The sequence below is a fragment of the Oreochromis aureus genome, linkage group 3, assembly GCF_013358895.1.
Source record: "Oreochromis aureus strain Israel breed Guangdong linkage group 3, ZZ_aureus, whole genome shotgun sequence".
Taxonomy (NCBI): Eukaryota; Metazoa; Chordata; class Actinopteri; order Cichliformes; family Cichlidae; genus Oreochromis; species Oreochromis aureus.
The window spans coordinates 90,166,917-90,193,245 of NC_052944.1; the positions used below are offsets into that span (position 1 = coordinate 90,166,917).

At 41.5% G+C, this 26,329-nt stretch overlaps 2 protein-coding genes across 3 annotated transcripts in view; one reads left to right on the forward strand and one right to left on the reverse strand.

The window, feature by feature from the left end:
* The window catches only part of LOC116320990 (nuclear factor 7, brain-like), a 1,074,516-nt gene that overhangs the window by 952,970 nt on the left and 95,217 nt on the right, over positions 1-26,329 (forward strand). The gene's annotated exons all lie outside the window — the stretch shown is intronic.
* LOC120438416 (scavenger receptor cysteine-rich type 1 protein M130-like) lies at positions 6,508-21,132 on the reverse strand. Its single transcript, XM_039608833.1, has 6 exons — positions 21,053-21,132; positions 20,071-20,103; positions 19,694-19,972; positions 8,453-8,776; positions 8,079-8,375; positions 6,508-7,244 (listed from the first exon to the last, which is right to left on the reverse strand). The coding sequence occupies exons 1-6, from the start codon at positions 21,096-21,098 to the stop codon at positions 7,222-7,224; spliced, it is 1,002 nt and encodes a 333-aa protein (XP_039464767.1). The 5' UTR covers positions 21,099-21,132; the 3' UTR covers positions 6,508-7,221.

Consider the following 26,329-nt stretch of genomic DNA (forward strand, 5'->3'; position numbering starts at 1 on the left):
ATATCTGGTGTAGTTTGAGACCATAGAAAAAGGCTTTCAGACTTCCTCAAAACGATCCTGCCTTAAACATATGTTACATATATTTAAACATAATTACATGTTTTTGTGTCTTTTAAGCTTTTTGTATTTTATAAGTCCCGCTAATGGATGAACCAGTAGGGCTGTCTTAAAATAAGTTTGATGTTCAAGGTGCACTGTGAGGTTAAATAGAAAGTACAGAAATCTGTGTAAGAATATAAGGAGTAAAAGTAAATAACTCCGATAAATAAATGTTGTAATTATGTATTAATACCATATGTCCCACCTCATAATTGCATCATATAGTAAATAGTTGTAATTGTTATTTCTTTAAATTCGTCTTTTTCAGTGATTCGCCCAAGAGCCCAGTTTACACAATAAAAAACACCTTTGTTTTATTTTTCTCAGGAGGACTTTCCACTCTTCCTCCCCACTCCAGAGAATACCACTTTGTGAATCAGCTGATGACCTGGACCGAAGCTCAGAGTTACTGCAGAGAACACTTCACTGACTTGGTCACCATCTACAACAGCGACATCAACCAACTGCTTTTCTAAATTTCACCAAGGATCAATACCTGGGCTTGGTTAGGGCTCTATAATGATCGTTACAGCTGGAAGTGGTCCATGGAGGAAAAACTGTTTTATGTTGGCAGTACACATGAATTTTTGATCTGGGCTAACGGCCAACCAGACTGTGCATATGCAAAGGAATACTGTGTGGCTCTTCAGGGACAAACACAGTTGAATGACAGACCCTGTGGAGATTCTTACCCTTTCCTGTGTTACAATGGTAGGAAAAAAGATTTGTTTCCCTGGTTATCCTACAATTTAATGAGGTTCATAACATGTGTTTCAAAATTCATCCTTTTTCGCAGCCAAAAATACAAGTTACATCTTAGTGATGGAGAACCAAACCTGGTCAGCGGCTCAGTCGTACTGCAGGACATACCACACAGACCTGACCAGTATAAGAAGCAAAGAGGAGAAATCCAACATCACGCTCACTTTGAATGGATCAGGGGTTCAGTATGTGTGGATTGGTCTCTACAGGGATCCCTGGGCCTTCTGGTCTGACAACACAACCTCAACATTCACTAACTGGAAGATTTCTGAGCCTAATAATGGAAATTCAATTTCACACACAATTGAGTACTGTGGAGCATTTAATTTAATGACAGGGGAATGGGCTGATGGCTCCTGTACCATGACATATTTGTTTTTCTGTTTCACAGGTGAGGTCCAGAATGCAAACACTGTAAGATCCTGTCATCATGTAAAACACTAATGTTTGTGTTTTTATATGTGGTTCATGTTTAGCAGTGACAAAGCAAACAGTGGTGAAAATGAAGCTTCAGTCAGAGGCAGACATGCACAGCACAGAGATCCAGCAGCAGGTTTCACAGCAGGTCAGCAGTTCAGTCACCAACACAAACTTGACACAAGTTCAAACTATGCTTCATGTTTTTCATCATCTGCACATTTTGTCCAGCTGTCAGGCCTCATGCTGTCAGAAGGACTGACAGACTTCAGGATTCGTTGGAGGAAAGTCCAGAGTCACCGTGACGACCAGTTGAAGAAGCAGGATGAAGACGGTGACTGCAAAACTGAAGTCTGACTGGACTGAACCACTTCATGTGTGAAGTTAATGACATGCTGTGCTGAGCTGTCTCATCCTTTAAATCAGGGGTCCCCAATCCCGGTCCACGAGGTCAACACACCTGAATCACATGATTAGTTTGTTTCCAGGCCTCTGGAGAACTTCAAGACATGTTGAGAAGGTAATTTATCTATTTAAATCAGCTGCGATAGATCAAGGACACATCTAAAACTTGCAGGGACAACGTGCTTCGTGGACTGGGATTGGGGACCCCTGCATTAAATCTTTCAATATTTCAGAGTGTAAAGTTCAAGTTCATGTTCGAATTTTATTCACCACATGCAATGGCAGGTTTCCCTGCAGTGGAATGAACCCGCCCCCCGACCATACACACACAACACAGACATCACATGGGGATACAAGTCAGAGAACGGTTGCATTACAGAAAACCACTGAAATGTACACTATAATGGGAAAATACAAGAGGAAAAAAAGAGACCTCTACTCATGCTGGGCTATAAGAGGAACGCATGAGAACAGGAAACAAAAAAACTCCTCTGCACAGAAAAGCACATAAATGTCCACAGTACAACAATATGGGGCACGTGACCAGCAACAGGGTTGGGTAGGGGATGAGGAGTAATCCTAGGCAACACAGCAACCATCCTGCCACTGCGCCGACTCTCCAGCGCGGGCCCAGACCCGCCTCGTGTTCCCCAAGAAGAGTCAAGCATCGAAGGCGTTGGAAGGGGAGGGGGGAGAGTGAGTGATTATTAGTGTAAGTGTATGTGTGTGCGTGTCCATAGTTCAGTGTCCTTCACCTTGCCAGGCTAAGTAAACAGTCTACCAGCCAACCCAGGTGGCCTTGCATGGAATGGGAAGAACAGTCTAAACACATTGTTGTTCAGCTCCAGCCTTGAGACCGCAGCTGGCGCCGAAGGGGTCTCCGCATGAAGTGATGATGGTTTTTACTTTAGTGCGAACAACTCATATGAATTTCAAAGCTGTTCTAACAGTCCAACACTGGTCTCTCAATCTCCCGTTGGAGAACCGTGAGCTTTCTATGATGTTATCAAACTTACGTTACGTGATGTTGTCATTCTTGTGGTTAAAGAGCAGGTTCTGAGAACTCACGATTGCGGTGCGCTTCCCAAGATGTGATCCAATTTGAACCCAGAGGTGTTATTCCGAGCGAGCCCCTCCAGATGTAATCAGTTTGCACTCAGAGGTCTTGTTCGGAGTATTCACTGCAGCCGTGCGGTTCTCCAAGATCTCATCCGTGCTGCACTCAATGAGCCCATTTTGAGAAACTCACGCCTCGTCCCATCGTTTCAATCCCAGCGGGCAGCTTTGTGGGGGTTTGAACAGGCGGTTCCACTTCCTTAATTCTTCGATAAGCCAGGGCCAAGCCAGCTCCGATCAGCAAGAACCCTGTTACCATGGTTCCGAATAGGTAGATATCTTCAGCACTCAGGCTCACCCAAGCCCAGACTTCTCATTGAAGGGGTGTCAATTGCATTCAGAGACCAGTTGACCAAATCCATAATTCCTCTATTAGGTTTTAGAGAACAGACTGTGAGAAAGTGTTCCAGGAAAAATAAAAAACACGAGACAAGGACATAAGAAGCTAAGCAGGAAGATAAGGGCAGGAGAGGAGAAAAGTGAAACCGCCTTTCGCTGAGAGCCAAACGAGTAGTTCCTCCAACAGCTGATTTGTTCAACTGCAATTGTAGTTTGGTAGAAATTATTTTACTGATCTGCTCAATAATTTTGTGATTCATCTTGAAATTTTAACGATAAGCTTGGATTCATCGTTATTGTCCTTCTATGTAAGAGACCACACAGGCTTTGTCTTTATGCAGTTTATTGAGATCAATAGTTCTGTTTCACTGTGACAGCAACCTCTGCTGACTTATTAAAGTGTGGACAACAAGCAACAAAGCATTGCTTTGTGTATGTCCAGTTTCTGCTTAGACTGATACCTATAACAATGGCAGCCATAAATGGGGCCATAAGTCTCCCAAACCTTGCCTAATATGAATTTGAATGATCCCTTTCAAGAGACAGTTAAAGATTTAAAAGCCTTATTTTTATGCATTCACTACAGTTGGAGGGTCCCAAAATTAATGAAATAAAAACATCATTAATAGTTAATTAAATGTTTTATTAAATAACTAATTTGGAATGAATTAATAAAGTACACTACCGGTCAAAAGTTTTAGAACACCCCAATTTTTTCAGTTTTTCTTGAAAATTATGTAGTTTAATGAGTCATACCACTTTAGTACAAATAAGCAATTGTAGTTAAAAACGAAATCATGGAATCAATTTATAGACCAAAATGTATTCTAAGCTTCTGACTCATCAAAGTCGCCACCTTTGCTAGATGTAACAGATGAACACTCCGCACAAGTCACGGACCCTGGATCCAGCAAAACAGCCCCAGACCGTCACACTTCCTTCTCCGTGTTTGACAGTTGATGCCACACACTGTGAAACCTTCCTTTCGCCTACTCAACCGCAGCATAACGAACCTGCGTGATAAACCAAAGATTTCAAATTTTGATTCACGAGTCAATATTACAGTTTTCAGCAGTGTTTCATGGTCTTGGAAAGTCTTATTTTGACATCTTAGCAGTGCCTTTCTTGCTGCAACTCGTCCTGTCAAACCTGCTGCTCAAAATCTTCTCTTCACAGTTGAAACTGAGACTTGCTTGTTAAGATAAGATAAGATAACCTTTATTAGTCCCACATGTGGGAAATTTGTTTTGTCACAGCAGGAAGTGGACAGTGCAAAAGTTATGAAGCAAAAATTAGAATACAATAAGAATAAAATACTGTACACAACTGTACAGAATAGAATAAAATTAAATACTATATACAGTAGAATGAATAGAATAAAATATACAATAAGATAAAAATAGAATACAAATGCTATATACAACTGAGTAAAAATACAACTTTGTCAGAAAAGAGTATTGCCCTTAGTGTTATTACTATTTCACATGTGTGGATGTGTTTGATCAGTTGGAGTCTTTGTTGTGCAGTCTGACAGCAGTGGGGAGGAAAGACCTGCGAAATCTCTCCGTCCCACACCGTGGGTGCCGCAGTCTCCCACTGAAGGAGCTGCTCAGTGCTGTCACAGTCTCCTGCATGGGGTGGGAGATGTTGTCCATCAGGGATGACAGCTTAGCCGCCATTCTCCTGTCACTCACCACCTCCACTGGGTCCAGAGGGCATCCTAGGACAGAGCTGGCCCTCCTGATCAGCCTCTTCAGTCTCTTCCTGTCTCCGGCAGAGATGTTTCCATCCCATTACGGCCACTATTAAGCTGTGCTTGAAGCTGTTGTCCCGTGAGCCGCCTACCACACAAGCTGTTAACTCTCAGAAACTTGTCCTCTGAATCAGTTGTGGATTTGGGTCTGCCAGACCTCTCTCTGTCACAGTTTGCCCCGTGTCTGAGAGCCTTTTCATGGTGATGGAAACTGTACTCACTGACACCTTGACACAGTGTGTTCCAAAACTGCTTTTACGCAGACAGAGGGAGTTGTAAGTAATCTAGAAAAGTTGGAACAGCTGTAGGAACTAGTAGCACCAGCTTTCAAGGCTTGATCAACCTCCCTTGCTGTAGAACATCTTTAAATTGTTAACACAGTTTGTGTTCCCAAAAAAGGCCTTCTTGTATAATTCTGAAATGTACATTATTTTTCAGTTTTGGGTAACCTTACCTTTGTTTTAACCTCTGGTAGTTCACATCTGACCTTTGTACCATCTCAAGCTATTCATTGCACTTGAATGACTTGGTATGCAATAAATGACTGGAAAAATAAGGTGTTCTAAAACGTTTGACCAGTATATTAATAATTTATTAAACAATTAATCTTAAGATTTAATTTACCCTCCTAAGACCCGAACTCTTCCACGACATGCATTTTTAATTTCTCTTTGATATTTGGGCTGATTGGGGCCTGATGAATGTAAAAACAAAGAATTACCAGATTTTTTTTTTTTATCTTATTTTTGTTTTTAAGAAAAATGAGAGCCACATATGAGGATATTTGTTTAAAATTTCGATAGAACAGTAGCAGTATAATGTCCTGTATGTAAGTGGATATCAGGTCCTAGGAGGTTAAAACATTCTATATTTTTAATTATTTAACAATTAATGTAATACTAATGTAATACTAATGCAATACTTAAATAGTTATTTATTTTTAGCAATTATTAACACATTTAAGAAATTATTTGATGATGGTTTGATGATGACCGAGCTTTGGCCTGATAGAGTCTTTAAGTGGCTGTTTCTCAATACCAACCAAGCCTACACGCAGGCATTTGGACATGTGTGGACCCAAAGTCTACTTTATCTTTTGAAATACTCTGTGTCTGTCACCAGCTACGCTTTTAATATTATTTTAGAATTTAGTGACTTATTCTTTCAATGTGTGCAAAAGTACTCCAATGATCATAGAGATGGCTGCCAGCTCACCACACAAGTGGTCAAGTTGTTACAGATCTTGCATAACTCTGGCTAATGTTCACCTGTCGGAGGTCGAACTCCGGACAATTTAGGTTATAGCTATTGGATATTTAGTCCTAGATGTTCATTTGTATTATACTCATTTCAAACATGAATTTTAAATTAAACCAACATTGAAAACTTGTATAACTTGTATAAGGAGGAAAGAGAACATTTTGACCACAGCATGTTGTGCTGCTCATAGTTACTGAAGTCTGGTGTCGAGCCTGCTTCTAAAAAGATTCAGTTATCTTTATTTTAAACACACCTTTTAACGCCTGTTAGTTTTGGAGTCTTTATGTGATATTTGTGATTATTAGAATAAAAATTGAAATCTGTTTGTGGTGTTTCTTTTCAATAATCAGCATGGCCTGTGTATACACACATAATCTTTATTAAAAGAGATTATACTTGTTAGAAACTATGAAACAGATTGTACAGACTTCTGGATTCTAATCTAATATTTTCATTGTGAATATTAATCATGGGGGTAAAAAGCAGTCCATCTGCTGTGTCCTGTGTACCACGCAGGGAGATCAGCATGTTCAGGATATCTTTCCACTGGATGGATTAACTGACCCTAACAGGATGAACGTTCACACACAGCTGGTTATAAGCCTGTGCTTCTGCAGAAAATGATCCTTATTACTCCCAACTAATCCACTGAAGTGAAAATCGACAGTACAAAGAAAATAAAAATATACCATTCAAACGCAACGCAAGGATTTGGCCTCTACACTCCCTCACTACATTGAAGATTAGACTTAAAACTTTCCTTCTCCGTTTGAATCCTCCCTTAGTTAGGCTATAACAGGCATAGATTGTTGTAGATTTCCCATGATGCATTCAGTTAGAATCTCATTGAATGCAGAATCAATACAGCTGAAGACTGTTTAAAGCAAAAAAAGTTAAATCTCTGACTGAACTAATGGTTGCTAGTGTGTCAGCTGAAAATGTGTCTGACTGTGAGATGAGCTCATTGGAGCGCCTCTTCTTCTCCCTGAGATCCATCTGCTTCAGCCAGCCGTCCTTCAGCAGCACCAACACCAAGGTTACAGTCCACCAGGCCAGAGTTTTACCATCTACTATGGAGCTGGCCACCATTCATCTACAGAGACAGGAAAGCACAGAGATCCATTTTTAGCAACAATGACTTGCAATAATGGTTTAATCTGTGAGTTTATCAGACTCTCAGATAGTTATGTAGGAATTTTGGCGAACTGTTCTTTACATAATTGTTTGCGTTTGCTGAGGTTTGTGGGTTTCTTTATGCCATCACAACATTTCAGTCAACTTGAGATCTGGAGTTACAGGACATTATGGATCACAGTGATTCTTACTTCGTACTTAGAAGTACATGTAAAAGTAAAAGTACTCAGTTACAATAAGGGTCTGAAATTCTCATCTGTCCAATTCAATCAGATCCAATTGAATTTTAATCATACAGCGGTAAATCAACAAACTCTAACATATTCAGTGAGTTTTAATGACACTTGGAGCAGCAGAATACAGCAGGTTACTCAGTCTGAACAAAAGATGGAAATCCAGAAAAGGAAACTCACACTAAGAACAGGAAAACAGAGATATGAGGAGAGCAGCAGGTGGTGAACAGACACTGAAAGCTAACTGATGAAACAGCTGGCCTTTAAAGTACACAAGGAGCTAATCAGAGAAGAAAACATTGAGAAGGGAAGGCCATCACTAAGGCAGGAGAGTATAAAGACAGGTGGAGCTCATTCAGACAACAGACAGAGCTTCAGAAGAAAAACAGCATTCATTTGACATGTGAAAATGATAAGAAGGAGAAACTAAAGAGTAACAATAAAATCCAGCTAAGATGCAAAAACAGAAGCTTTTATCAAAAAGCACATTTGCTGAACTCAAGTCTGTCTGCTCCACCCACCTCTAGCTATACAGTTGATGAAGTCACAGATTGGCTTACCTGAGCAGGTGAGCACCAGGACTGGAGGAAAAGCCCATGATGAACTGATAATGATTGCATGTTTTAAACACCCCATCGCTGAAAAATAAGTAATTTCACAGTAAAGTCTGGGAGCCCACAGAGGTCTTTCTGTGGGCTTCTCTTTTAAAGAAGCACGAGGGCCACAGTTCAGATGTTTGCAAATAGAAGCTGCTTGCTTCAGGGTCATGCGGAATGTATGCACTGGTCTCCACTCTCCTATTTTGACTTCCAGTGTACCTGCACAGCGACTGGCTCCATCCACTAACCTGATAGGCTCTGAACAGAAAGCAGAGAGTCATCAGTAAAAAACGAAGTGAGTTTGAAGCAAATCGAAGCTGCAGCTGCTCGTCTACCTGAGCAGGTGAGTCCAACAGCTTTGCCTGGTGAGCAGCTGCTTCTAGTAGAGTTTGAGCTCCTACAGTCCAGGAGAGCAGACTCATGGCCTTCACACTGGAACTCTTTGCTCCACACTGGAGCCCCCACATCTCCATAGAGCGCCCCCTGGAGGGCTGAGGGAGGCCCGCAGCCAATCTCCCTACAGACCACCTCTGCATCCTGCTGGTCAAAATCATCTTCACACACGGAGGTCCAGCTCTGCTTGGACTGGTTAGACTGGTTGTAGTTGACCTCCAGTCTGCCTGAACACAGACTGGTCCCATTCAGCAGCCTCACAGAGTCTGAAGAGATCAGAGAAGATCCAACAGACAGAGATCAGAGACAGCAGACACGAGAAGAAGAGGTCAGCAAACAACTTTTCACTGATTCAAACTTTCAAAGTGTGAAAATCAGAGTTCATCCAGTAAATCCAAACCAAACATGCACAAAGACAACAAAAAACAGCTTAAGAAGTTACAAAATATACAACTGAACTGTGACAAATGTGCACAAATATGAAGAAGAACCTAAAGACAGCTATAAGTTACCATCTAACAGGTCTTTTACCTGGCTAAAGTCTTTGGGCGCTTTTCAAGATGCCAACTCAGTTCACATCTATTTATACAGTGAAATCACAACAACAGTAACCTCGAGTTGCTTTGTGTGGTAAGGTAAAGACCCCACAATAATACAAAGCAAACAGAGAAAACCCCAACAATCATATCACCCCCAATGAGCAAGCACTTTGGTGACAGTGGGAAGGAAAAACACCCCTTTAACAGGAAGAAATGTAAAGCAGAACCAGGAAGGCGCAGCCAGAGATGTATAAAAGTGTGTGTGTGTGTGTGTGTGTGTGTGTGTGTGTGTGCTCGTACTTGCCTGTGTATGTTGACTACAAGACAAAAATAACCTGCTGCTTTGTGTAATTCTCCAAAACTTTGTAACCAAATTACTCTACATATTATAATGTTTCACATTTATCACAGGTGTGATGCTTAGGGAATAATATTTATGTCACAACAGATGCACGAGCAAAAAAAGAATCCAAGCAAATATTTTCATTTCAAGAAGGAATCAAATTCCTATTCTAAATCTCATACTTGCTAAAAATGCTGAAAATATCCTCCACATGGCACTGTGAATGTAAACAGTTATTTTGAGTGTTTTTGATGAAACTAAGGTAGGTAGGTATACTTTTTTGACATCTAATTGTGTTTGAGGACTTACTGAAACAACATTTTTGACTTGATGTTAGCCTTAATGTTATTAAATTGTATTATTTTCCATCAAATCAAGCCAATGGGCCTGATTTGTTCATCCATTGTTGTTAATGAATCACATTAAGTGTTAGCAGAGAAGGAGTTAATATTAGTAAATTTGGTAAAAATAAAGATTAAACTTGTAGAAATCATAATTATCACAACTAATTATTTAACTTTTTACTAAATGACAGTAGCTGGTAAATCAATATTACTAAGTTGCCAAAATTCTAATTTTATGTTCTACATTTTCAGACAGATGCTAAACAATTCTGTGGCTTAAGACCGCATGTTCCTGTGGCCGGTTCGTGAATGGTGGCCTCTGATACCATCCACTTTCAAGCACAGTGTGTTTGAGGTTTGGTCTGATATAAATTCACAAGGGCTGGCACTCTCTACCAATATATTTCCAACAAACCAGATAAGTGGGCCTTTACATTATTCTGCCAAGCAAGTTCATCTGTCATCATCCACGGCTAGCTGGTGTATCAAGGGGGATCCACATCCTTCAATGCTGCCCTTGGTAAATAGGAACAGAAGTTACCTCCAGGAGCCAAAGTTATGAGAACACTATGCAAAACCATAAAAGAACTGCAGTTCTTCATAAGTTTCAGCTTTGTCCAGAACTTACACACTTTAAGGTGCATTGGTACTGTACAACCAAACTGCACTGGTGGAGCTCCCTTGATAGCAGACAAAGATCTTATAAAGACGGGCCATGGAGCTTGGGATTATAGGTCTGCTGAAGGTCTTGACTGCAGTAAAATGGTTTGACAACAAATGTGTCTACCTTCTGAGCAATGCCTGTGGGATGATGCCATTTTCAGCTGCAAACGATGAGGCAAAGAGACAACGCAAAGATCGCTGTTTCATGCCCATCACTCATCCCTGCAAATACTGAGTATATGGGAGGAATTGAGCTTTCTGACATGCTCTGACATCTGTAAGACCCTGGCCAAGTTAAAGAGATGACATATTTTGCTGTTTGGATACATCCTTGACTTGAATTCCTGGCTGGTCTACAAGAAGGACTGTGCTCTAATGAACCAGAAACTGATGGGTCTCAAAAGATTCTGCCTGGCTGTGGCTCACAGTCTGAATCAGAATGAGAATACTTTATTAATCCTGAAGGAAATTATGGGTTACATCAAGCAGCACGCTAATGGTGCAAAAAACACCACGAAAAAACCTAATATGAGTTGAGAGGAGGAGAAAAAAAAACTCCACTCAGACTGAGCTCCTAATGGGAGAACAGTTTGAAAACTGAAAAAAAAACAACACCCCAGCACAAAAAGCACATGACTATCAATACACCATAGAAACACACGAAAAGTGACATGGATGGGTAAAAGGTGAGAGACAGCCAGTGTAGACAGCGCATCCAGGCCTGCAGCAGATACGCCGGTCCCCTTGATCCACCGTCCGCATCAGGAGGGAATAAGCGTCGAAGGCGTTTGGAAGGGGAGGGGGGATGAGTGTATATCTGTATGTGTATATGTGTGTGCGTGTGTGTGTGTGTATGTCCAGAGTTCAGCTGAGACAGTGTCCTAAGTAAGACAGGCTAAGTAAACAGTCTTCCAGCCAACCCAGATGGCCTTGCGTAGGATAGGAAGAAACAATCAATACACAGTCTGTTTTCAGGGTGTTGTTGTTCAGCTCCAGCCTTGAGACCACTGAAGTGGTAGCCGCATGAAATGATGGTGGTTTTTACTTTAGTGCGAACAACTCATGTGAATTTCAAAGCTGTTCTAACAGTCCAACACTGGTCTCTCAATCTCCCGTTGGAGAGCCGTGAGCTTCTCCATGATGTTATCAGTCTTGCTCTCAAAGAGCAGTTTCTGAGAACTCGCAACCGCTGTGAGCTTCTCCAAGATGTTATCCAATTTTCGCTCAGCGGTCTTATTCTGAGTGTTCACGGCAGCCTCAAGCTTCTCCAAGATCTCATCCATGCTGCGTTCAATGAGCTTATTTTGAGCACTCACAACTCGTCCCATCGTTTCAATTACAGTGGGCAGCCTTGTGGGGTTTTGAACAGCCGATTCAGCTTTCTTTAATCTTCGATAAGCCAGAGCCAAGCCAGCTCCGATCAGCAAGAACCCTGTTATCATGGTTACGAACAGGTAGATGTCTTCAATGTCCTCAATCGACAGTCCTGCCAGGCACACGACCCTCCACTTATGCCATCTGTCCATCGTGTATCCGGCAGGGAAAGTACCTCCATGACACTCAGGCTCACCCGAGCCCAGGCTTCTCATTGAGAAGAGGATGTCAATTGCAGTCAGGGACCAGTTGATCAAATCCACAATTCCTCTTTTAGGTTTTAGAGAACAGACTGTGAGAGAGTGTTCCAGGGAAAGAGTAAAAAAATAGACGAGACTAGACAAGGACACAAGAAGCTAAGCAGGGAAGAAAAGGGAAGAGAGAGTAGAAAAGTGTGACCGCCTTCACCAAGAGCCAAAAGGAAATAACCAAGTCAACAAGCCAGTATCTAGAGTTGGACAACCAAAATTCAGCTCTTCACCACAGGAGTGCTACACCCCAAGAGCCTAGCAGCTCAAGCCACAAGCAGATGTGTTTGATTTGCAACATTTTTGTTGTTGACCCAAAGCCACAGCTGAATCAGAGGACAAGTTTCTGAGAGTTAACAGCTTGTGTGATAGGCGGCTCATGGGATGACAGCTTCAAGCACAGCCTAATAGTGGTCGTAGTAAGTAAGTCTCAGTTTCAACTGTGACGAGAAAACTTTGAGCAGCAGGTTTGACAGGATGAGTTGCAGCAAGAATGCCACTGCGTGGACATCAAAATAAGACAAAGAGGCACGCCTCGGGCCATAAAAGAGCTCTTCTGAACACTAGAAGAAAGTATTATGAACTTATTAATCAAAACTGGAAATCTGAGGTTCATCATGCAGGTTCTTTGTATGCCATTGCGTAGGCGAAAGGATGGTTCCACACTGTGTGGCATCAACTGTTAAACGTGGGGGAGGAAGTGTGATGTTTTGCTGCATCCTGAATTGGTGACTTGTACAGGGTGAGACCCACCCTGAACCAAAACGGCTAACACAAAATTCTGCAGTACCACCCAGTACCATCTTGTATGTGTCTGGTGGGTCAGGGGTTCATCCTACAGTAAGATAATAACCCAAAACAAGCTATGCCATAAGTACCTCAGGAAAAAAGAACGAGATGGAAAGCTTAAAAACATGATCAGTGGTCAGCACAGTCTCCAGACTTAAACCCCATCAAGCTGGTTTGGCATGAACTGGACAGAAGAGGGAAACCAAAGCAACCTACAAGTGCCACACATTTCTGGGAACTATTGCAACAGATATGGGAAGAACTTTCTGTAGAATATTTTATTTCTATTGTAGAAAGAATGCCATGGGTGTGTTTAGCTGTTATATCTGCCAAAGGTGGTGACTTTGATGAGTCAGAATCTTAGAATACATTTTGGTCTATAAATTGATTCCGTGATTTTGTTTTTTAACTACAATTGCTTAAGGTGGCTTTGCCTGACGAAAGAATAGATCTTTCTGAAGTTATAGTTTAAATTGAACTTTGTTTTTGGTTAATAAATGTAAATGATTTTGAAGTTAATTCTATTAATTGTACAATTGTAATTGTTTTTGAAATTTCTTTTGAAGTTGTCATCACTCATTTTTAGTTAATCCCTATAGAGTTAACTGCTGATTGAATTTTTCTTCTGAAAGTTTCTGAAAGTTTGATTTCCAATCATCAGGTGGTAGCTGCAGAACTAACTGATATCTGTTAATGTTTATTTTGCACTCTGGTTCCTCTATTGATTTGCTATTTGTAGTTATCAGTTTATACCTATAAAGGTACCTCCTAAATTGGCCTAGCATTCTAAATTTTCTTTAAGTAGTTTTCTGTTATCAGTTTGTAGTAATCAGGTCTAACTGGTATTTACATTGTGTTCATTTTTGCATTCAGATTCTTCTATTGATTTTGTTATCATTTGTGATCAGTTAACAGCTATAGAGTTAACTGTCAATTATTTTTGGTTTTAAGTTCCCTTTGAGCTGATTTCTCATATCAGTAAACAGATATAGAATTAGCAGGTATTTGTATATATTGTCACTACATGAAGTCTGTGTTTTGGGGAAAAGAAAAAGCATTGCTCTCCTGACAGCCCTAAACAAAACAACAGAACGGGCGGAGGGGGTCCAGGATGGAAGGACAGAAACAAAAGAAAAGAAAAGGAGTATGAGTCCAGAAACACATGAAAACAGTCCAAAACAAGTCCAGAGCAAATCAGGAGGTCGACCCGGAGGTGGACAGCACATAAACTCAATCCACAACAGTTCAGGGGGCCGGCTGTGCGAACAGCAGCGACGCAGGTGAAACAAATCAGGAGGCCGACCATGCCGAAGGCAGTGGTGGTGACAGAGCAGGTCCGGAGGCCGGCCGCAAAAGCAGTGGCTGCGACAAACTTCTTCAGGGGGCTGCCCTCGGTGGCGATGACGTCCACCTAGAGGCCTGGAATGTCATGGTCCCTGTGCCTCACCAGCTGATCCCGTATTAGGCAACATTTGTTTTTGTTGTTTTGCTCTTTCTCTCCCTCCCCCTCTCTCTCTCTCTCCTGTTGGGGCAGTGGTCGATACGGGCTCCCGCCCCTGGCCCACGCACCTGCCACCTCCACACCTGCTGCCTATCTTCGTAATCCTGAGCCCTAATTAAGATGGCAGCACTGTGCTACTTGCCGCTGGATCATTGAGCTATCAGTGTCAGTTGCTCAGTAGTTTGAAGAATTCGAATTTGAGTCTGAATCTGTGAGTTTTGTCCGTCAGTTAATCTGTAACTGAAGTTTTTTTGTGCAGATCTTTCCCTGCCTGCCTGTGATCCTGTGAACGAGTGCGTGGATGTGTGTGACCCAGTTACGGAGTGAGGAGAGTCATTTGGAGACCTTTTGGAACGTGTTTGATCCCCTTCCTTTCACTCACGGACCCTGAGCTCTGGACCCCCCTTTCCCCCTCCAGCACATTCTATATATTACCACCTGGTGTAGTTTGTGTAAATAAATTAACTGTCTTCTCCACAAGGATAATAATCGTGACATAGAAAGTGGCCGGCGAAGGCGAGGTGGTACAGGCCGAGCTGGATCGGATGGCGGTGTAGAACCGCAGGACCAGACGAGGCAGGACCAGACGAGGCAGGACCAGAAGCATGGAAGTTGCTGGTGTTGGAGCAGATGGTGGCTGAACAGACTCCCCAGAGCTGTCAGCAGACACGAAGATGTGCTGGCTGGGTCCTCCAGGACCCCAGTTAATGAGGCGTGATGCTGGGAGGGCTCCTCAGAACCCCAAGCTTTTGTGGCACGATACTTGACGGGCTCCTGGGGCCCTCCAGCTGACAAGGCATGAGGCTGGCTGGGTTGTCCTGAACCCCCAGCTGACAAGGCAGGATGCTGGACAGGCTCTTCGGACCCTCCAGCTAACGAGACAGGATGCCGGCTGAGTTCTCTTGAACCCCCAGCTAGAACAGAAGACGGCTGGATGGGCCCCTCGGACCCTCCAGCGGAGGTTGGCGGCTAACCGAGACCCCCGGACCCTCCAGCGGAGGCAGGCGACTGAACGGGTCCCCCTGACCGTCCAGCGGAGACAGGGCCAGCTTTTGAGAACCAGCAAATGTTTTAATGAAGTGTGTTCCCTGCTTGAGATAAGAAGTAGAAGATTGTGGCTGAACTGATGAGTGGACTGACAGCTGAACTAAAGGCGACTGAGCAGGCAAATGAGGTGCAGGCCGTGCTAAAGGCTGAGCTAGCGTCAACACAGGAGACTGAGCTATAGGTAGAGGGGACACTGGAGACTGAACTAAGGGCAGCAGAGTGGCTGACTGAAGAGAGGACAGCAGAGCAGCTGCCTGAACTGAGGTTAGCTGAGCGGCTGACTGAACTGTGAGCAGCTGAGCGGCTGCAGTCTCAGGAACACCAGTCTCTTTAACAGGGGTTGTGGGTGAGCCAAGGAAAACACCATTTCCCTCACTTGCTGCACAGAAAATAAATCCAGAAGAAATAGTCCTAGTGTCAGAGTCAGTGTTCCTCTCACTCACCAAAGCCAGTTGTTTAGATGTCCCAACATCCATATGATGCTCACGCCGCTGGCGCGAGCATCATTTCCTCCTCAGAGATGGCTCCAAATGGCCGGGTAACGCCACATCCGGTGGTTTGGATGGAACATCCTCTGTCAAGCCGAGCAGATGAGCGGTAGCGGCGAAGGGATGAAGCTCAGGGAGGAGGAAATCCTGTGCGAGCAGGTGCAGTGAGTCCAGTAGCCAGGATTGACTGGAAATAAGTTGCTGTAGTCTGGCTTCCACAGTGCAGAGAAATCCCTGTCCTTCATGTTCGAGCCACAGGTTAATCAACCTCGAAGCAGCCAACAGCCAACATTCGGAAGAAGCCCCTTTCCACTGCTTATATCTGCGATCTCATTCTTTTGGTCACTACCAAATTTTCATTTGTATTGTTCTATTTTATAAATGAATCAAACCAATAGGAGAGTTACAACAGAAGAGTTCACCTGTGCCTCACATCAGTTTTGAGGATTTCTTAACTTTTTGAAAGTGCATTTTGCAAGTTTATCTACAGCTGTTTCTCCTGTGCACTAGTGCATGGACTGATGTATAAATGTCTGGAAAAACTCTTAAAGACTTCTAGGGAATGTTTTTGAAGCACTCCCGTCCAGTCATGTATGTGCAGTTTCATGTGTTGGCTGCAGACTGAGCAACGTTTTGTTGGCAGGTTTTAATGTCTGTCTTTTGGCCAAAGGTCTAATTGCCAGATTCGGATCCACACTTCCTTTCCTGATTCTCATTATGAGTTTTTCATTTTTTACTTATTAAGTCATAGAAACTATGTGATACTGTCCAACAGAAAAATAGAACAGGATTGCAGAACTTCAGAACTTACCCTAGAATCTTTTGGTTTAAAATATTTTAATTAATATCCCTGGATAGTAAATAATCCAGGGACTATTGTCAGTATTTCCACTGCTGCACTGCAAACAATAACTGTTAATAATTATTTCAGCAAACTTTAATTGTTACCAAATACAGTTTAAACGAGTGTTTCTGACACTGCCACTGTGTAACTCAGTTTAACACAGTAACCTGAAGGGTCCATCCATTAGGACCCCATCCTGGTTTGGGCTCTGCCTCCAGACAGTTAACAATATCTTTACACTCACAAGAAGGGTTTCTCTCTAAGTGGAGACAGCTACTCACTAAAGTGTAAAACTGTACCAGCACATTCAAAGCAGACGCTCACGTGTTAACGATGGCTTCTTTGTGTGTGCAGCGGAGTTCTGCGCACATGAGTTGTTGAATTTAAGTGCAAGGAAGTTGATTGTGCCTGTGATTATTTGCTTGCACATTTGTTGTGACATAAATATCATTCTATAGACTCTGCATTATATTAGAGCTCACTGTGTAACTAGGTTCTAATAATATCTGTTGGTCCTTAAACACTAATTTCAAAGTAAGCATGGTGTCAACAAACTCCATCACCTGCACACAGTCTGTGCTCATATGTGCAGGTATTTATCACAGCACTTTCTAAAAGACTTCCACATCAGATACACCTTTTTCTTCATCACCTCCAGGCACATTTATGGAAATGGAAGATTCTTTGTGATTGTTGAAAGGAAACAATTTCCATGTCAAAGAAGAAAAGAGGACCTGAGGAAGGCCCAACAGTGTCTTTCTGAGAATCTTTAGAAAAATGGACCGGAAGAAGGAGCTGCTGATCATCTTCTATAGCTGCTCCATTGAAAGTATGCTGACAACTGCATCTGTGTGTGGTTCTCTAGCTCAGGGGTGTCAAACTCAATTGCACAAGGGGACAAAACTCAAGGCACACTTTAGGTCGCGGGACAAACAAGATAAACATTTACTGAACACACTAAAACAATGTTTTTTAAACATAAATATGAATAAAAACAGACAGGAATATTATTCCAGAATAAATAAACTTAAAAAAATAAACTATAATTTTAAATATTTTGCTCTCCATAAAAATATATCCTGTCAAAATTATTAGAAATATGAACATGCTGCCAAAAACCCCAGAAAAAATAAATGAAAGCATACACAAGGTTGGAGCCGCATGTAGACGGAGCAAAGTCCGCTGTCTTGGTTCAACATTACTTGGCAACAGGGAAAGTGAGGCACTGGTTACACTGGTGCATTTGAGACAGCTTCACTTGAAATGCCTTCACCGCATCATACATGTCATGTCCATGAACTGACAGATTTCCTTGCTGAGCTCAAAAACTCTGTTGAGAATTTTTATCCCAACTCAGCCAACGGACCTCTGTATGATGAGGAATGTCGGCAAACTCTGAATCTATTTCCCACATAAAAGACTGAAATTGACGGTGATTTAAACTTTTAGCTCAGGTAAAATTTACGGTTTGCGTTACAGTGATCATTACATGCTCCATTTTTAGGACTTTACCACACAGCCTTTCCTGGTGTGTGATGCAGTGATATGCTGTTAACTCACCGGTACAGTTCTCCTGCATCTTTACTAGATCATCTACATCCTGCACAACACCAGCGCTCCATCTGTTGTCCCAGGGCAGTTTCATGTCGGTTACACTTTGACATACGTTTTAAAAAATGTCTTTTCCTGTCGTTGTCCCGTGCATCGATTTAATGTTCAATATTTCCTCTCCACGGATGAAGATGGCCAGCTGTGCAATGTCCATCATGTCTGTACTTTCATCCACAGCAAGAGAGTATGCAATAAAGTTTTTGCTTCTTTCACATAACTGTGTTCTTAAATCAGTGGCCATCTCACAAACCCGATCAGCAATCGTATTTCTCCTCAGGCTCACAGTTGCCAAAATCTGCGTTTTGTCTGGACACAAGACGTCGCACAGCTTCATCATGCAACTCTTCCGAGTGGTACCGGGCTGATTTGGCTTTCTCCTCTGCTACAATAAAATTTGCTTTCACAACAGCTTCACTTTGTGATTTTGCTCTGGTGAAAATCATCTGCTGAAATGTCAGATTCTTCTTTAGCTCTTCTACCTTCTGTAGTTTCTGCATTTCGGTTTTTCAGCTTATGTTTTGACTGGTAGTGCCGTCTTAAATTAAATTCCTTAATTACAGCCACATTAGCTCCACTAATAAGATACGGGTTTAACAGCAATGTCTGTAAACATATATTCAGCCTCCCGCCGCCGGTGCTGAAAGGCTCTGTTTTCAGAATCACCTTTTCTCTTCACCATTGTGAGCGGCTAGGTAACAGGTTTGACTTGATTGATGCGGGAATGTTCCCAGGTAGCCTAGTGTCCAGCAAGGAGGCTGCAGCGCTGCATTATGGGATCTGTAGTTTGTGTGTTATTAGCGCCTCATATCGCCGGGCCATGCATAACAATAATAGTACATCCATATAAAATGATCTCGCAGGCCGGATATAAATGTACGGATGTGGCCAGTGGGCCTTGACTTTGACACATGTGCTCTAGCTGCACAAAAAAAGACACTTCAAAGGGGAAAAAAATCATTGGACAACTTTTACAACAGGGCAATAGCCCTAATCAGTGCTATCAGCTGATCGGACCTCCCTGGACTTTTTGGGGGGCTAACAACAACAACAACAACAACAACAACAACAACAGTAATAATAATAATAATAATAATAATAATAATGTGCAATAAAACATAAACTCATTCTTTGTATTTATTAAGCTAAGATGCTGTCATGCACTCAATCTTTTTATTTCTTTTTATTTATTAAGTTAAGTTACTGTGTTGTTGTCTTGTTGTGTTTTGTTGTGCTGTGCATAGTGCCAACGTGGGACCAGTTTCCATTGTACTGTTGTCCTAGGTATAACTGTGCAATGGCAATGGAGTTATCTCTCATAAGTCAGCATGATGGAAAACACTGTGTACTCTAACCACCTCCTTCTGTAACAAATGATGTCAGTGACGTGGTTACCTGAGCATGTGAGATCTAAAGTGTAGCCAGAGATAGCTGAACTTGCAAACTCCGTCAGAGGGGATCCATTCCCAACAACGTCCAATGGTATCCTCCACACAGGTGTGTATGAGGACTGCCTATCTTTTATAGCAAGAGCAGAGCCACAGTCCAGCTGTTCACAGGCAACAGCTGCTTCCTTCAGGGCCCAATGAAGTCCCTCCACTGGTCTCCATTCTCCTATTTTCACTTCCAGTATACCTGCACAACGACTGGCTCCTCCCACCAACCTCACAAACTCTGAACAGAAAGCAGAGAGTTTCAGTAAAGAGGGGAAATTCCTCGTGAAGTTTGCTAGTGAGTTTGATTTTGGTACTATTTTTGATTTCTCTGTTTACCTGTTGAATTGTGTTTCACTTCAGCCTGGAGTCCTGAGGAGAAAATGAGAGAAGAACCATCATTGTTTTTCTCTTGACTGAATCCTTTAGAGGTCCTCACCTGAAAATGTCCAAGCCTCAAAATCTCTTGGAAAAGTACAAAAATATGGACCCCCCCCCCCAAAAAAAAATAAATAAATAACGTAACTAGTAGTTAAAGTCTCTTTTATGGACTTTTTTGAATAGATATTTAGTAGTGAGGCAATCAGTGACTCAAACAGTTATTGATCGCCCCTGTGTTTGCACAGTGGCATGAAAGCAGAATGTTCTCAGCCCCTGATAAGTTGTGTGGAAACAGAGGCTCTTTGTGCAGCAGGCCACTAGGTAAAGAGTCATTCTGCAGCGACAGTGGGAGGATTTCTTGGATCAGATCAGGAAATCTTCTGCTTGAAAATCTGAATGTTGAATGACAGCAGCAGGTAAATGTAACCCAGTAATGTCAGTGAAGCAGCTTCAGGATTTTAAAAATACACCAAAAAGACAAAACAGGAATACGATGACGGGTTTAACCCTTTCCAAGGCACAGACTCTTCTAGTTTAAAGACTGTGGAATACATGCTAATGTTATTACTAGATGTGGTGAACTGTTTGTAGGGTTTGGTACTGCAGTTGCACTTTATTAGCATTTTATCGTTCTTTCAAATCACTTAAACCGCTGCTGTGTCAGCTCGGGGTCGTATTCTTATTGGTTCCTGTTAAATAAACCCACAAACTAAAGTAATTCTGCAGAAAGATGATTGCAGCAGAATAGTTAATAAAGTTTTAAAGCATGTGAGGCTGCAGGTCAAAGTGACAGTAAACAGATTAAAAACTGACTTTTGTTTTTTGACGTCTGAACGATTCTAAATTGAAGCTGTTGAAGTGTCACAGTGCAGTTTTTTCTTTCCTTCACTGATCCTTTTACATGATGCATGTGTGTGTCGTGGTGATGTTAGTGTCCTACCTGAGCTCCACAGCATCAGCAGCAGCAGCAGGGGATCCATGTCCATGTCGACGTCTCTCTGCTCTGATCATCACATGTACTTTGCTCGCTTTAATACCTGACACAGGATGAGGCGGAGCTTCACGCCTCTCTGTCTGGTTTCGATGAATCTCTCAGATCTCTGGCACACATTGACCTTTTCCTGTCAGCCATGTTTCCTGTGGAAGACGTGGATGAGACAGTTTTTGTACTGGTGTCCACTCTCAGACCAGTTCTCTCCCAGTTTGTCTCTGCAAATCAGGAGTCTATCAGTGGAGGAATCTTTCTTCCTACTTACTGTTAATGGTCTTCTTTCTGTTGCTGTGACTTGACCGCAGACCAGAAGCTGCACGTGTGTGCTGATCTGACTGGGAGGGTAAACAAGACAAAATATTGATCGATTCACAAATCTGCTGATGATGCTATATGTAGCACAGAGTGAACACGTATGCGCACGAGTGAGTCAGTGAGGGTCAAAGGTTATAAAAGGCTTGTTTATTACAAAGAGACTGCTATCAATTCTTTTTTTAAGTGAAGAGAATAAGTTTACACACCCCTTAAAATACCTGGTTTTTGTAATGTCAAAAATCGTTCAAAGCTTGTACCACCTTTGATGTTAGCTTTAGCCTATTAACTTCTATTACAAAACAAATCTTTAAGGGGGGAACGTATTTTCTAAAAAGCACGCCATGCAGAAGAGATGGATTCGTAATCTGATAGATTTAGACTGTTATGCAAGGAAAAGTGGACATATATTGCCATGTCAAGGTGTGCTGTTAGACTACAACCCAAGAAGACTGAATGCTGCAATTAAATCAAAAACTGTGTGCATAAAATATTAGTTTAAAGTTGTGTGCACTTCTGCAATCCGCTTAGTGCACCTTTTTTATTTTTTGTATTTTTTCCCTTACAAATTTGTTTGTTTTTTTAGTCGACTATACATGTTATGATTTACATTACAGGTGGGACTTTTTTTATTCCTATACCTAGACAAATATAAATGCAAATGTACATATAAATGTGTTGAAAAGGGCATAAAAGCCCATTTTTGTTATCACTTTGAGCAGCTTTTGCTTCTCATTAGCAAAGTGTAATATATGTGTGTTGGGTTACTTAACTGCAAAAACAGCGCATGTTTACAAAGTGCTACAGATTTCTAAATTCTTTGACATTCTTACAATGTTTGACCCGCATAAAGTAGTAAGTAGTCCTTTTAAACTGTTTAAATGACTTAGACATTTGAGATTATGGTTTTGGTGTATCCATTGTGCAGAAAAAAATCATGTGTCAACATTTTAGTTTTTACTAAAACTCAAAAACATTGGCAGCATTTTGTCACAGTGGTATTACTTTGTGGTCGCCAACATCTGAGACCAAATTCAAATACTTTTCGACTGTACTTCAGGTATCTGTATTTTACTTGAGTATTTGTTTTTCTGACAACCTTTTAATTTTATGCCCTACATTTTTGATCAGGTCCAGCTGCTGTATTTCACAGAGAGAAAAAAGAAAGAGAGCTAACTTCACTCAGAGATGGAGAAAGATAAGAAAGAGGGCAGGAGAGGACGTTTGATAAACTGCAAATAAAGTTTAGATGTGATCTCATTTTAATAACGGATTGGATTTGTACATGATGCCCTTTGCTAAATTATATTTCTATTCTGTGAAACATCCTGCAAATAAACCTTGCTATACAAATTTTGTGTTCAGTGAAAAATAAAATAATATGTTGAATGAAAATACTGGGTAGTTTTTGTCCATGATAAAATACCTGGTTATTATTGTGCTATCTACTGTACAATATAAAGCGCCTTGAGGCGACTTTTGTTGTGATTTGGCGCTATATAAATAAAATTGAATTGAATTGAATTGAATTGATAAACAGGTTACTCTGCAGTAATTTGGTGGATTCACATTAAAATTTTTGACTGTTGCACAGTGGCTGTGCTTTCATACTCAGTATTAGGTTACATCGAGTGTACTGGAGATAAATTTGCATTTAGGCTGATGATGCTCATATCTATTCAATGAATTCCAACTTTGTGCCATCTGTCAGTGGCGCTTCATGACCAATTTTACAGTGGGGACATTGAGGGCCAATGAATCCAAGTCATCAATATTGGCATCATAAGGACAACCAACTTCAAACAAACTGTTATTTTTCAAAATATTAATCACTGTTTTGGGTTAAGAGGTCGGAAACTGCTCCTCAGCTCACAATTGGTCTTTGAACAATGTCAGCTCAGCTCATTAAGCATGTAGTCAGTCATAATCTTGCTCCCTCTGACTAAAAGACATATGTGGGACTCACAGAGTCTGCAGCTTGTCTTCCTTTGTCGTGTGGCAGCATGACGTTGCTCACAAATGTTCAGTACTTCACCCCACAAGTTATCAAAAAATGACTCGTGTCTAAAATCCATCAAAGTTTGAACTAAACCTTCAACTAAATCAGGCGTTCTTTTAAGTCAGTCAGGGCCAGAATACCACGGACCTGAAAAGATGTTTCTCCTCTGTGCTCTTGTGCGATGCCTTGCAAGATATGTTTGAGGGCAGGTCATCTGTCCATTATGTGTAGAGCTATGAATCAACATGTCCATCATATGTCACTCAGTGTTGGAACTCTTGTGCTGCCATGCATCTCACTTTGTACAGCCAGCCATTTGGGCTGCACACATGAGCCAGAAGTGAAAACATAAAGACTTTGAAACAGAGCAAAGAATTAGTCTGCTTCTGGAACCGTTTTGATTGCATCAGGTAGCACTAAATTGAGACAGTGGGCACTGCAGGGGATGTACAAGGCACATTTAGCTTTCTCTTTGATTATAGCCTGGACCCCTGAATGCTTACCACTCATTACAGCAGCGCCATTGTATCCTTGGCCTATAAGGTTGTTTTTGTTCTCTATATGGCGTTTCAATAAGTGGACAGTCTTTTCAAGTGCCACTGCAGCTAGTCTCCCAGCAGATTCCCTAACCCTTACCCTTGATGGTTCAATTATAAAAGGAACTAAGTCCAAATGAAATCTGCTCTTGTTTTGTAACACCCATCATCTCATCTGCCACGATGCTGAAATATTTTTTACATTCATAACAGACTATTTCTGCCAAACAACAGAACCTCATACTGAATTAGAAGGAAAACCTCATTAGATGTATCACCTTCACCTGTTCCTCCAACCTTCCTGGCACTGCCCCTTGAGCTCACTGCACCACGCCTCCCCTGCAGCTGAGCCAGGGACCACACCTCCGCAGCAATATGCTAATATTATTTTATTATAGCATTAATATGGAACAAGGTTAAGTTAGCTTTACACAACAGCTGGTAGAAACGTCCTCCAAAGACTTACGTTTTATTGTGAGTACATTTCAGAGCCTGTATTTTTATGGCTGATGTACTGAGGGCAAATGTCATCTAATGTTAACTCAGTAAATTCCCGGCATGGCAATGATAACAGAGGTTGCTTCACAGCCTCCTTCTCTGCTCAGTGCACACACACACACACACACACACACACACACACACACACACACACACACTTTAGCTGTGTAGTAACATTCAGGTAAGAGCAGCATGACATGAATGTTTATTACACAAACATGTAGAAGTCAGTCATGGAAAATAAGTATTGCTTCTTATACTGGTCAGGTCTGTGTGGTATGTCCTACAGTACGACTGAGCCGCTGACCAGGAGCGGCTCTCCTTCACTAAGATGTAACTTGTATTTTTGGCTGTAAAAGATTAAAAGAAACAAAGAATTTTGAAACACACCTTATGAATCTCATAAAATTGTAGGATAACTAGGGAAACAAATCTTTTTTCCTACCATTGTAACACAGGAAAGGGTAAGAATCTCCAGAATCTCCTCGAAACAGCAAGGCAGCAAGGCCTCAATAAACTGCACACAGCTCTCTTTCATTTCAGACTCTTTGCAGTTTGAAATGAAAACACAGTACAAATAAGGAGTTTTAGTAAAAAAATAAATAAATCATGGAATCAATTTATAGACCAAAATGTATTCTAAACGTTTGGCTCATCAAAGTCGCCACTTTTGGCAGATATAACGGCTGAAAACACCTGTGGTTTTCTTTCAAATATTGAAATCAAATATTCTTCAGAAAGGTCTTCCCATATCTGCTACAGAAGTTCCCATAAATGTTGACCCTTTTAACTCGATGAGATTTAAGTCTGGAGACTCTGCTGGACACTCCATGTTTTCAAGCTTATTGTCTTGTTCTTTGTTCCTAAGGCAGTTCTGGCCTAGCTTAGACTTATGATTTGGATCATTATCTTGCTGTAGGATGAGTCCGTGACATACTAGGTACATACAAGAGACTGTTGCGTGGTGCTGCAGAATGCTGTGGCAGCCGTTTTGGTTCAGGGTGCCTCTCACCCCCATACAAGTCACCAACCCTGGATCTAGTGAAACAGCATCACACCTCCTCTTCCATGAATGACAGTTGATGCTACACACTGTGGAAACATCCTTTCACCTACTTAACAGCGTACAAAGATCCTGTGTGATGAACCAAAGATTTAACCAAAGATTTAACATTCATCAGTCCATTATACCTTCTTCCAGTCTTCAGTAGACCCATGGCGGTGTTTTATGTCCCAGGCAAGCCTGTTTGTCTTATTCTGAAGTCTTTGCAATGATTTCTTTCTGCAACTTGTTAGGGAGGGAGTTTAAAATTATATAGAAAAGTTAGAACAGCTGTAGGAATTAGCAGCACTAACTTTCAAGGCTTGATCAACCTTCATTGGTGTAGATCAGTTTGAAATTGTTAACACGTGTGTTTCCTGAAAAAGGCCTTTTTGCATAATTCTAAAAGATACAATATTTTCAGTTTTGGGTAACCTTACCTTTGCCTTTAGCCTCTGACAGTTCACCACTTACCTTTGTACCATAACAGGCGCTTCATTGGACTTGAATGACTCAATCCGGTCGTTCAGTGATGACGTGATGAATCCTACTTCCGGGCCTAAAGTAGTCTGCGTTTAATATGGCTTTTATGTTGTTAACATGTTTAATGTTTTGTATTTTCTTCTATTTAATCTCAAAAGCTCCTAAAACAGTCAGTGATCACTGTTGACCTCCCTCGGCTTTTATTACCGCTAATCATTTATTTAAGCTCAGTTTTTAAAACCTTACGATGTAACTACAGCCCAGCCCATGCAGCAGTATATGAATAACTAACCTCGTATTGTGGATGGATTATCTCAGTTGTTCTCCTGGCTGAAGTTTGGTCCGTTTACAGCATC

Coding starts and splice junctions, on each gene's coding strand:
- LOC120438416 (XM_039608833.1), bottom strand. CDS start 21,098: ATGGACATGGATCCCCTGCTGCTGCTGCTGATGCTGTGGAGCTCAG. Junction 19,973..20,070: donor AGTGAAACACAATTCAACAG/GTAAACAGAGAA, acceptor CTTTCTGTTCAG/AGTTTGTGAGGTTGGTGGGA. Junction 7,245..8,078: donor CCTGGTGCTCACCTGCTCAG/GTAAGCCAATCT, acceptor CTGTCTCTGTAG/ATGAATGGTGGCCAGCTCCA.